This window comes from Micrasema longulum, unplaced genomic scaffold (genome assembly GCF_059751315.1).
Source record: "Micrasema longulum isolate JH-2025_06_02 unplaced genomic scaffold, ASM5975131v1 h1tg001218l, whole genome shotgun sequence".
NCBI classification, from domain to species: Eukaryota; Metazoa; Arthropoda; class Insecta; order Trichoptera; family Brachycentridae; genus Micrasema; species Micrasema longulum.
In genome coordinates, this window is record NW_028278405.1 from 277,884 (window position 1) to 291,916 (window position 14,033).

A 14,033-nucleotide genomic window follows, 5' to 3' on the forward strand; every position below is an offset into this window, starting at 1 on the left:
TAGTGCGATGACCGATGAAGCAAGTTATAGTCATAGAATCCAATACAACAAATTATGCAACTCTAACAGTACCGTAGTACATTCACATCGTCCCTAACAAAGATGTGAACAACAAAGAAACGTGGCTATGGACATCAGTCTATCGCTGCTCATTTAATTTATGTGGTCTCTCCAGAATCTTCTGTGCAATCTGCTCCAGTACACTACATCTTCGATGATTTCGCACGTTTCCCGTATAAAGCCATTTCTGACCCAGTCGCGCAGAGTGTTTCCGGTAATCGATCTGAGGACCCTCATCTCTGATGCTCTCAGCAGGTTCTTCGTTCTCGTGGTATCCGCTCGTGTTTCTAAGGAATATGTCAAAATGGATCTCACACATATCTTATATTGTGTTTCAACTTTTGCCATCAATTCGCACGTTTTTATTTTTCCATATAATCTCTTATGCTGACACTTGAGAGGCTTTGTTGACTTGATCTCGGACTTCGTTGTACAAATCATTATGGCTGGGTATATAATTTCCTAGTTATCTGAAGCTTGCAAATTGTTCATTGATTCATTGTCAATAATCAGTTTACACCTTTTAGGCTGTCTTGCTTTAGCTAAACTTTTCGTTTTATTAACTGAAATAGACATATTGAACCTTTTGGATACAATATGAATTTTGTGTAACATGCGTTGTAAGTTGTAAGTCGTCTTCAGATTCAGCCACTATTGCCGCATCATCTGCATGACATACTAGATTGATGTCTTTAATTTATTTGACGTAATTTGACGTTTTTTTAAACCACTTTTACGTAAAATAAATCTATCAATTAAAGAAATTTAAATGTTTAAGTATAAAATTCTTTCGTTGAGGTCGTGCACACACGCTTATATAAAAATGTAAAAGTCGGTTTGCGTACACCGATAGCTTAAATAATTAGGTTGGTTTTGGTAAATTACGTTCAAAATAAACTTTTGGTAGAACAACTTCAAATAGGGACGGGTAAATCCCGCACTGAGCGCATTATAATATCCAAAAACTTTTCGTTGTGGATTTTCACTAATATTTTAGAATATGAATACCTAATTTATATCATAATTTTATAAATTATTAATATTTTTGTTTCAATGATCGGTTTAATTATTAAGATAAAATAAATTAAAATTATTGTATTATTAACAAATTATAACAGGGATGGAAGATACCTTAAATAAGGGAATATGGAAGTCAAAGCATTTTATTATTGTTATCAAAAACATTTTTAACTTTGTGGTATGACATTTTTCACTTATCTTTATATATATAATTCCTCTGTGCGTGTGATGTCACCGTATTCCTCCTAAACGGCTTAACCGATTTACGTGCAGTTTTCAGAGAAATATAGATCTTTGCGCTGCGTGTGTTCGTACACATTAAAATATTCAATCTAATATGTAAAAAAGAAGTAAGGAATAAAAATGTTTTATTCATTGATCCACCAGGGTTGCTTTCGAGGGGAATGCATTTACAAAAAAATGGAAAGATGTTGTTTTTTTGTGTATAAAAAAGTTTGTTTTTTGAATGTTTACAAACAGCATTTGTTTTTTGTGGATCATAATCAGATCCTTTCCTTAAATTCCTTGTAATTTGTATTTATTTATTTTTACTGGATTTTTGGTAAAACTCAAATAACATTAAATTCAATACATGTTCAAAAATCGTTTTTTTAGAGAAGTGCACCCCTTTGTTGATGAGAAGACCAGAGTTTGAAATTATTTATTTTGTTCATAGTCTCCTCTACCCGGAGTTTTGTTTTAAACATGTGTTCTGTTTTGCGTATCGGCAATAATGAAGCTACTGGATTATTCAGACAAAGGAAAACCAGCAAAAAATCAAATGAATTCGCCTACAAACGAATGATCAAACGAACAGCGAATCTCATATTAAAATTACCGGAAACGATTCAAACAGATATTTCAAAAAATAAAACTAAAAATGAATTCGCCGCAAAAAAGAATATCTCTTCTGTTTCATCCGCCAAATAGATTTCATTTAATAGTTTAACTTAAAAAAAAAAAAAAAAGGATTTCACAAAATTTTAATTTATGTTAGTAAATATTAGTACATTAACACTTGCTGACTTTTTATGTCTATAGGTTTCGAGACGTAACTGTCTCTTCGTCAAGACACTTACTACACCAACATGCAAAAACTTCCCTCCTTTTCCCCTTCCCAACTTCCTACCAATTCTCCAGCATACCACTAAATATCATCAAACTTACTTTTTAGTACATGTTCATTCCCTTTAACTCTGCATGGAATTTCTGTTTATTTTCGTGAATACTATTTATAGTACGGTGATGGTAAAGTTGAAAGTTTATTGTAGTATTCGCATGTTGGTGTAGTGTCCCGACAGAGAGATGGATACGTCTCGAAACCAGTAGACACAAAACGTCGGTAAGTGGTTATATAGTAGTGTTTACTAAAGTTAGTCACAAACATTCAATCAAAGTGTAATAATTATTGGTGCGTTCGCTATCCATGCTAGAGGTCCCGGGTTCGATTCCTGGCAGGGCCAACGTGATACCTTAATTTCGAAGATGCTTCACTGCAATACTTTGCTGTCCTAAGACTGGTACCAGAACTGTAAGACTCATCACATTACCTTCATTAAGAGGATAAGTAGGGATAGCAGTTTAATGAATAGGTATTTGAATTTAGTTTTTCTTTCACTCTCTCGCAGATACCTTCCCAATACTGAGCGAAAAAGACAACTGCACGTCGGACTGATAACGCCTTACCAAAATCGACATAATTAAGGTTTCGCGTTCTTGATATCCGCACCCTAAAACTGAATGTGTTTTTTTAAAAGAAATAGTATTAGTATTAAATTTTCTCTGTCGGTACCTTTTGCGTTTTTAAAAATAATCATCATTACAGTACCTCCGAAGATGGCAGATAAATCTAGGCGTTTTTAAGGGTTTTTGAATTGTCCTAGCTGCCATAACAATCAATTTATTTAAAAAATCGAAACAATAGAGACACGCCGATAGCAAATATCAGAATTTAATTCAGGATACGGCACTACCCGATGTAAGGAGTACCGCTTTACCCACCGTTAAACTACTGGGAGTCATCCTTAATTCTGACCTTTCTCTTGACGCTCAAATTAGTAGAACGATAAGTTCATGCTTTTACCAGCTGAGAGAGATTAAATCTATACGCAAAAATTTGCCAGTTGATGCCGCCCGTCAATTAATAAATGCGTTTGTGGTGCCTAGAGTCGATTATTGTAATGGTATCTACGCAGGTCTACCAATGTGTAAAATGACTCGCCTACAGTCTGTATTGAATGCCGCAGCGAGACTTATTTTTGGAATCTCTAAGTTTAGTCATATCACTCCACTACTTCGGGAACTGCACTGGCTACGTTTTCCACAGAGGGTGGAATACAAACTCTGTTGGCTTATGTATAAGTCACTGCACAACTCTGCTCCAGAATATCTAAGGGAACTCTGCATTCCAGATGAACTAGCTGACAGACGTCTTACGCTTAGATCAGCTACATCTGCGTCGAAAGGAAAAGTTATTATTCCTCTATGCAAACAGCGCACTAAATTCGGCGAACGTGCATTTGCGGTCGCAGGCCCTACGGCATGGAATGCTCGGGAAGCAGAGGTGCGAAACTGTGAGAGTGAAGTGATGTTTCGGAAGAAACTTAAAACCCACTTGTTCTCTAAATCATTTGAATAAATTCTTAGCATGTGGTAACAAAGTACATTATTTTTCTTAAATTAAAAAGTTAAAATTTAATTTATACCTTTATATAATCACCTTGTAAAGCGCCCTTGAGGTATTATATTACGAAAATAGCGCTATATAAGTTATCGATAATTATTATAATTATTATTATCTAGAGTGCGTTGGAAAAACTTTTCTGTCGAGCTATATAATCCAGGGAGAAAATACGGGAATACGTTTCTGTGTAGAAAAGTCAGACCGCGTTTTATCTTAATCAACCGTTTTTTTTATGTAATTGATTAATATCTCGGCAACTACTGTGAATATTACAACGATTTTTTTTGTAATTGAGGTGGCGATTATAAATTTGCGTGGATATTGTTTGACTGAATCGTTGATTTGTGTTAATTTTTGCGGGGTGAGAAAAGATACGTTGCGCGATGATGGCAGATGCAGAAAAGAACTGTATGCGGCCAAACAAACTACAGCAGACGAAAATCATACCTTTGGGAAGTCAGGACAAGGGGTCAGGGCCAGGAATCCGGATGCTATCTCCAAGTCCTGGCTTCTGGGTAGTGTTTCCCTTTTTTGGTGAATACAGCACTTTCAATATAGTTGTTCGGGGAATATATGGATGAAAGTGGCGGCGCAGCGGTCAGAAAATGTAAAGGTGTGCGGATGCGGGCAGATAATTAAAGGGCGAGCAGATGCGGGCAGATAAAATTATGAACATGCAGTAGTTGACAGAACAAAATTTTCAAGAGAAAAAACGTGATTGTTGATGTTGGTTGCTATGGATATGGAAAATTGTTCTCATAGCAACCGTAGCTACCCATGGCCATAGAGGCGAGGAGAATAAACATACATTAGAAGTTGAGAAATCACAGGATGGGTAGGTTAGGTGGCCCTTCATCCACTGGCGGTCCATCCAGCCACAAACCAATCAATCCCACCAACCTCTCAATCCCACTAACCTTTTGCGCAACCAGTAAATATTCAAGTAAATCAAAATATCACATATTTAGGTACGGTAGATAATTTAAATTATAATAATAAAAATACTTTATAGTTTTATTCCACTTTTATTTATAATTATTTTATAAATTTTTTACCAGTGACCGGGTTTCGTCGTGACCGATATCGTCAGACTGGTGGGAGACTAAACAAATTTCTATGTTATATACAAGTGCAAGCAGGGGTTGTAAATTATGATTTTATATAATTATGTAAATAAAAGAATTTAAATTAAAATCATTTAAGTATAAGGTAATAACAATTATAAAAACATAAGTTTTGTTTGAATGTATATAATAAAAACTGGTATAAAATATATAATTTTATGAAGTTTTATAATGAAAATATATTTGAATTACATGTATTTAAATTTAATTAAAACTATAACAGGGGCCGCTGGTTGGTAGTTCCATCGACAGCTATGTCTCCGGGCCCGGGGGGTAATTAAGTGATTCTCTGAAAGCAAAAATTCCCGCCAGTTAATTCTCATCGATTAGTTTCATTGTTTGTATTTTAATGGATACAATAATGGAGAATGCACGTGTGTTACTTGAGCGTTTAATATTATTTTATCAGGGCAATTTTTTAAGCGGTTTATTTCTAAAATTTCAAGTTTATCTAATTTTTGGCCTTTGCTGCATGTGTGAAGGAATTGAACATTTGTATTTTTATCAAAAACATGATTTGACTCAATAAGGTGGTTCGCAAACGTGGAGTTTTCCTTGTTATTTCTCCAACTTTGGAAGTGTTCGTTAATCCTAGTTTTGAACGACCTTCCCATTTGGCCCGCGTACTCGGCTTCGCATGAACCGCAGCGTAATAAATATGAGCCTGAGTTAGTATCCCTTTCCCTTTGATCTTTATTATTGATTAACATTTTCCCCATATTTGAATTGTTATAGAATGCAATAGAACATTCATCTCTGTTAGCTATTTTACTAATTAAATTACTACAATCTCCGAGATATGATAGCGTTGCCCATTTTTTACGAGATTTTGATTCTTTTATAATAAGTCCTTGACTAAGTTGTGATGCAACTAGTTTATTCTGTTTTTTTCTTATTAATCGATCAATAAGATCACATTCATATCCATTATTGCGTGCTAATGATTTTATTGTATTTAATTCAATGTTTAAGTTATCATTATTTAAGGATACGTGTAAAAGTCTATGTATAAAACTATGAAATACAGCGAGTTTATGAGAGATGTATTATGAATGAGGTTATCGCTGTATGTGGGTTTTCTATAAATTGTAAAATCTAATTTATTATTTTCGATGTTAATTTTTAAGTCAAGAAAATTAATTACTTTACCTCCCAGTTCCATGGTGAATTGAATTGAATGATTTATTTTATTTATTTCTGTAGATAATTTAAAATGAAATATTATGTGATATCCGAAAATTACAAAATATTGAGTGCTTTTAGATACATTTATAGAACATTCATTTGAGAGAAAGAGATGTTATCTAATAATATAACTAAGCAAGACACGCATGTAATTTTAATATTATGAAAATAGACAGTGATTATCTGGCGATCATCTTCTAACTTCTAACCTCAGGTTATTACCGCAGTGACTCGAGGGAATTTTGCACACAGTACCTATTTTAAAATTAACAGATGATGGAAATACGCCTGCATTTGGTGCACCAATGCAGTGCCCTGTGCATCGCTGGGTGAAATAATGGCGATGACGATAAATGAACGATTCCTTATTTTTACTTAAGTGAATATTTGTTATTTATTTTTGATTTATTTTTTACAGCAAGCGGATGGATTCTCTCAGCCATAGGAATAATGCAGATACCGATATTCGCCTTTATAGCCGTCTACAAAAGAAAACATATTATTGGTCTGAAAAATGTGAGTAACTTTTTTAGAAACAAATATTTGCGTAGTTATGATTTATTTAATTATTTAATGCTTAACAAAGTTTTTATACAAGTTATACTTACATCATAGAATTGTAATAGTCCATAAACCGCGTACGCGCATCTCACTGAAGCCTACTTACGTTTTGGCCATTATGTACTCCGTAGACGTCGCTTAGTACGCAACTGCCGATTTAAATTCTATTACGCCGTGTTGTGTCGTTTGTAGGTGTCAAAATACTTCTGGGATTAAAAGGGAATACGGTAGAATCACATGTCATGTGTAAGAAGCGAATTCACAATTAATATTATTTAAGAAATCGATTATTTTACCATCTGTCACATTGTTAAATAAAATTAAGTGGACATTTTGTTAGTTTTGCCAGGGTTGTCGAATTTTTAACCCTGTTTTCTATAGATAAGTCTCATATTAAACGGTATTAATTTACTTAATTACTAAATATTTTTTTTTTTTTTTTACACTTGCCTTATAAAATTGCCGGTTTTTTTGTACTGGAGTCAGTAAAACATTTTTTGTGGTAAAATATAACATGGCATAACACAAAATTATCTTATATTTGTGTATATTGTTCACGGTCTGGCAACATTACGCGGCCACTACACGCGCGCAGGAGGGATGTCGGGTAGAGGAGGACTTTTGGACACAGTATGATGTATACAAACTTGGTTCTACTCGCCTTCTGGCATATTATAATTCTATGCATAGGCAGAGTATAAAAAAAACGAAATACCACGCAAAAATGAGACAACCCCCTTGTGTTTGGTGTGGGATTAAATGTTTATATTACTACTAGCTTTTACCCGCGGCTTTACCCACGTAGTGTTAGGGTCTCCCTATGTCTCATATCATTTAGGTAATTAATTAGTTGTGTCGTTTATCAATAAGAATTTTCTCGATGGAATGACATATTTGATCAGAATTGAAAGTAACTCGGTCTTCCAACTATCACTGTAAAAGAAATGTGACCATCCGTTAGTCTATGGTGACGTAGCATCATTATTCTGTTGACAAATCCAAAATCCTACTCCAAAACCAAACCAAACTAACCACAGATAAAGCAAGTAAATATTTCAAAATTTTAATAAAATGGATTTTTTGACATTCCGTCTTACCGCCTACTCGTTTTCAAATAATGATGTTCATTATTGAAACATATGTTTTTCATTGATTTAAAAAAAAATTCGCTATGAAAAATAAGTATACAATTTTACTTCTCACCTCTCCGGCTATCCTAATGCAAAAAAAATGACAATCGTTTGTTCCGTTGAGACGTGTGTGTTTCCTACAAACAAACACCCTTTTGCTTTTATAATATTAGTATGTATATAGGTGGATAGTATGGGTACCATCAAAGTATGTTTAATTCGCCAGAGTAGCCTTTTAGCTCTGTTAATTCTTTAGAACAAAAGCGTTTAGTTTAGTTCTTAGTTTAACAACAAACGTTTAACGGACAATTTGGGTAGGCGCTTGCAATTCTCGACCTGAGTACCCACGGCTCCCTGTACTATCGTAAATTTTGTTAAAAATGAGTTTCATAGGCATAACTCACTATTAGAATATGAGAATTGATGTTATAAAGTTGATTAGAGTGAATTCTGAACTGCTTGATAAGTTGGTGCGATTGCAGAATGTCTATATACGCCTTATATTAAATTTTCGCAAATCCAATCACATAACTGAATACCGCACGCAACTACACTGGCTCAGTATCAGGTATAGAAGAAACGTTCACATTCTATCACTTCTTCCCAATATTTTAAATAATCCCACTTCACCTGTTTATGTGAGAGAGCTCTTTTTACTATTATATTAACACGGGCTATCTCTTCGTTCAAGAAATAAGAGAACCCTTTTAATACCCATACATCACTCTAATTTTTTGCCTCCACTTTGACAGTAGTTAGTAGCTGCTCGACTGTGGAATAATCTACCCACTAATGTAAAAAACACCCTTTCTGTATTTACATTTCAATCAAGATTGAATTTTCGCTATCTGAATATCTGAGATTTTCCTCTCACCTCCTCCTTTTCTTCATAGTTTAGTGTATAGTTTTAGGTAATTGTTGTTTCTGTTAATTTTATAATAAGATTATTAGATTTTGTATTACTATATCTGTGGTTTGGGTAGGTTGGAAGATACTGCCTTAAGGAAATATACCCACCCACCCTTATATGTATTTAAAACGTTCATGTACATATATAAAGTGCTGTTATTTTTGTATATTTTTATTCATTAGATAGGTTTACATAGTTTCAAGTAATGTCTAGTAGGAGAAGACCCGTGCTAAGGCAGACTAAAATATTTGTTCATATACCAACATACACACGTCACTCGTGTGCACATATAGAGTGGGGTTCGAACCTCAGATCTCTGATGTCTGGACCAGAACCCTATATTATTTCTCATTTTACGCGTTTAAGCGCGGATTGATCACAATTTTAATTAAAATTTTATAGTGCTTAGACGATTAAATACCGGATCAAGAGAAAATAATTGTCGCGATCGGCATTGTAAAGAGTTCTCTCAATAAATTGCCTAAATTGCCCAAACAAACGCCTATAAAAGTGTTTTATTGAATTTAACTCTGTTCAAATTCGGTTGTGGTTTATAATAGTCTATGAATAAAAGAGGTCCATTTTAAGTACTTTTCGTGATATTTTAGAATTTTATTTATTTATTTTGGTGTCTAGGGAAATATTTTTTTTTTTTTAATTTAATCTTTTTTTATTATCCGACAAATAGTTTACTTCTATCATAATTTTAAAAAAATCATAGTTGTAGTTTTAGATCTATAAAATTTAAATTAAAAAACGCGTTAATACGAGCACAGAAAATCTGATTTTTCCATTAAGAAATAATAAATGTATTTATTATCATATATAACATTTAACCTTCACCTCCATTCCCTTTCCGCACCTTATGAAGCATAGCTGGCCATACACACCATGTAACATTTACCATTCTACCTATATTTGTAAATCTATATCCCTTCAGTTGTGAATTTAAAGAGCTGAAATATTTTTTTTTTGGGAAGAGATTTATCTAACTGAATTATATTACCTTATACTAGACAATGCCTAAAAATACTTTTCAATTTTTATATTTTTTCTAAGAGCTAGTTTTATCAACAATATTTTGAGTTTGTCCGAATTTTTGAAGGCAGAATGGTAAATGTTACACAGCGTGTAAAATGGCTGCTCAAACCAGCTAATGAAAAATCATAATCCCTGTAAATGTCTAGATTTCAACATTACCTTCAACAAAATGTTCATTGTCTCTGTTGTAATATTTAAATATTTATGATCGGTTTATTTACAACTTGTTAAAAATGAAAATGTCATGAAAACAGTATCATAGATTTAAAATATATATTTGTTTGTACATTCAGTTATTTAGTGTTTTAAAGAAAAAGTAATATTTTTCATTCTGCATACTTTTTACCCCTTTTTTTTCCGTAGTACAGTATGGATATTAAGTCAATTTTTATTTTTTTAAAAAATATACGTGTTTTTCAATAGTTTGTTTTATAATGAAAATATTATAATATGCTAACAATATGTTCATACACTACTGATTTTCACGGTAATATGCCCGCCCTTATGCATATGTTCATGTATAAACAGTGTTTGAATATTAATACATAACCGTTTTTTCTGTTTTCAGAGAGTCGTCGCAGCTTTCTCTCCGAGAGCAGATTGGGGTCCAGTTGACCCGAAGGTCAAAAAGGAATGGTTAGCTTTCGTAGAACAAAAAAAACTAGACAGGTCTATCAGACCGCCCACATCGGGTTTTATGAAAATATTCAACAGCGTGTTTGGTTACTAAATACGTAATTTTTATTAAAACGATATAAAAATATTGATCAAACTGACGATTTTGTGACATAATGTGATATTTGTATTTCTCAAAACTGTTTAAAGGCAAAAACTATAGTGTGGTTATATTATTTTATGTTTCAACGTCCCGTTAAGTTGGTATAAATGTGTTATTTTACAATCGTTCTCCTTTCCGCACCCAGAGTGCATAGGGCACTGCATTTGATAATCAAATCCAGAGTATTTCGTACGGCGATCTGTCCTAAACTTCAGGTGCCAGTTTCAGGAACAATGAAATACTACAGTTTGAAAAACCTTTAAAAATAGATATTCACTAGTTTTATTTTACAACCAGAACTGTATTCTTCATACGCCTAAGCGGATATATTTTTTGAAGAAACATACACGAATAAGTCTAAAGTATTTGGAGTTTGGGGGTCAGTTTCAGCAAGTTGAACACAAATATCTCTGTATTAGAAAATGATAATCAAATTGTGATTTCGAGCATGGTTCGAACTTTGGACCAATCCGCGAGTTCAGGATATCAACCGCAGGACAGCAACTCGGCTCACGGCTTCTTTTGCGATAAGTCAATGCACCTCGCGGTTTAGTGGGTAAAGCGCTCAACCAGTAACCATCAAATTGTGGGTGAGATTCGAGATATATTTAGTTTAGAAAAATTGTATTTTTTTACTAGATTTACATAAACTTTTTTTATTTGAGCGTTGCAAAACCAGCAAACCATATAAAAACTATTGTGAGTAGATAAAACAAAGTCATTTTCATCCTTCAATTTTTTTTTGTATTTATTTTTATTTAAGAAAGAAAAACATGAACAGAAAATATAAAAAGAAAAGAATGAAACCCACTTAACCGCGAAACCGGCTTGTCAGCAGGTTTCTTATTTTTCCGTTTCATAGAAAAAAGTTAAGAAATAATACAAATTTAAAAAGATATATATTATAAATATCATTAAGAACTAAAAGCATACGTAAATACGTTCTAGAAAATTCTACACAAAATATATTTGCAAAAATTTCAATAGTTGACAGTTGACATAAAATAATAATCAATATAAAGCCTTGTTACATATTAGCCATTGATTTTTTTTTCTTAAATGTTTTGTCAACATTTTCTTTTAAGATATTCATAGGAATCTTTTTTTAAATATTAGGAATTGTATAATGAAGTATTATTTGACCATACTTATTTCAAAATCTCGGTACTAACAAACTTTCACGTTGTGCTAGCCTTGTATTATATAACTCGTTATTTGAAATGGCTTACATTTCAATAAATGTTAATACATTTTTGTTAGAAATGTTGGTAAGTGAATATATTATGTATACATGATGGTTATCTATTACACAATGTTTGACCATAAATGAATTCTTTAAATATTAATAAAATGACTAACACTTATTTAAATAATAGTACAGACATGAACTTCATCCGAAATATAAGAAAAATGTTTTGAAATGCTTGAAAACATGTAAAAATTATTATTTTATATATGTAATTTTACACGTTATTAGAACTGTACATATAAATTAAGAAAATAAAATAAAGTTGTGATGGCGGGAAGTCGAATAGAGGACTTCTCGACAGTTCAAAAAACAAATAGAAGATTACCATTGAGCAGACACTTTATTGAAGTGAAATCCTGTATTGATAAACTAGTATGTGATATGTTTTACTAAGCTCAAATAACCCAATAGACAATAATGTATAACTTTAATTTATGAACATAGCTCTTAAATTGTTTTTAATTTATTTATACTAGATTTTTTGTAATTACTAAGTGTTTTCCATTAAAATGTAAATTTGTTGTACAAAAACGGAAATTGTAAAAATGCCGATATAATTTAACAAGTTGGAGATAGTAGATTAAAAAGGTTAACAAATTCACGTATGTATCAAAACAAGAACATTATAATTTTTAAAATATTTAAAAGCATAATATGTAAGTATTATGGTACGTTAAAAGTCGCCAAAAGTTGCTTCTCGTGTAAGAGGAGCTTAATTAACGTGATTGAAAAATAATTTTATGAAATTATGAAATAAAAAAATTATTTAGAAAAAAAAATACGTTTTTTAATTCTTAGACTTAAAGAAGCTTCATCCAAAAATGTGCATCCAATAAAAAAAATATTCATAAAATTTAACAATATTGATAATTTTTGTAAATGTTTCTCGATAAAACACCACAGTTAATGCTTTTGATAAAAATATAAATAAAATTCCTAGGTTTAGTTTTATTTTATATTTCCCACTTTGTCACTCCGTCACCCCGTTGTATTCTTATGTGTTCTTTCCGCACGTTTCAATTAATATACACGGTTTTTCAGGGCCAGATTGCGAAACTTCAGAGGAACATTCCTCACGGTAAGCTTTAAAAAAAATCTTAACAAAATTTTTCGAAATGTCATTTTTGTTTTTTTACAATCTCAAAATGGAGTAAATCTTTAATTTATTGGACTAGCATCCTTTCCACAAAACCCTACCCCTCCCAAACAAAATAAAAATGAGATAAAACCGTATTCGACCAACGAAGCGATACGCACCAGACGCGGACAAGTGAAGTGGCTGGGTAGGAGAAGGGTAGGGTTTTGTGGAGGGACTGCTTGGGAAACTATGTATATTACGATGATGCTAAAGGTAAAAGTGTATTTCTGTATTTGCATTTTGGTGTAGTGAGTGTCTTGATGAAGAGACGGGTAAGTCTCGAAACTGGTAGGCATAAACAGTCGGTAAGTGGTTAAATACTTATATTTACTCAAATTAATTAACATGTCAAACCATAAACTTAATACTTTGAACATAGATAATCAATGATAATAAGTAAATTTATAATTACTTATACCTAGTAACAATTTTCCCGAAGAAATTATAATCATCATTCGCACCCAATGGAGCATTTGCCACTGCATTGGCACTCCATTCCCGGCGCATCAGGATCATTTTTATCACATGGAAGGTAAGGTGACTCTATATGATAATATCAGAAGGCAGAGGTAGTCACCGATAACTAATAGAGACGTACTCCCTTCATTTTTTCATCATTATGAGACTCGGAGTTTCATTACTGATCTGATTTCTCGATGAATGGTTTTGGCACAGAGACAGTTCTCTGACATGACTGACAGGACAAAGAATATGTAATATAATGACGGAACCCTAAACATTAGGATTGGCTGATATTTTTTCTCCGAATTTCGAAATAAAAGGGGTCTAAAAAGTTGCCTTTTGGATTACTCGGAATGCAAACAATATTTGATACTGCTTTTGGCCCTCGAAGTTTTCGAGAAAGTAATTTTTTTGCGCTACACCGGATGTCATTTCGTATTTAAGTAAGGAAATCATTTCAATATAATGTGCATTAACTCTTATTAAACAAACATCCGAGGGCGTGAGTTGCACTTGTTCTGTAATGAATGGGTAGCATTGTTTTAATGAGCCATTGTTTTCGTCAATATTAGCCAGGCGCTCAACGGAATCAGATCCGTGGAGTGTAAACTTTTTGCCGATTTAATGTGGTTAAATTATATCTTTACTAAATATTTAAAAAAAAAATCAAATTTGATAATTAAGGAAATGTT

General features: G+C 32.6%; 1 protein-coding gene across 3 annotated transcripts in view; it reads left to right on the top strand.

Annotated features, from left to right (window-relative positions):
• LOC148276431 (sodium-dependent nutrient amino acid transporter 1-like) overlaps positions 1–12,458 on the top strand; it is an 86,709-nt gene extending 74,251 nt beyond the window's left edge. For all 3 annotated transcript variants that reach the window (XM_088234280.1, XM_088234281.1, XM_088234279.1), the window contains 2 exons: positions 6,491–6,588; positions 10,283–12,458. In XM_088234280.1, coding sequence (XP_088090406.1) covers positions 6,491–6,588; positions 10,283–10,444 — 260 coding nt within the window. In that variant the 3' untranslated portion in view covers positions 10,445–12,458. The remainder of the gene's footprint in view (positions 1–6,490; positions 6,589–10,282) is intronic.
• The last annotated feature ends 1,575 nt before the right edge of the window (positions 12,459–14,033 follow it).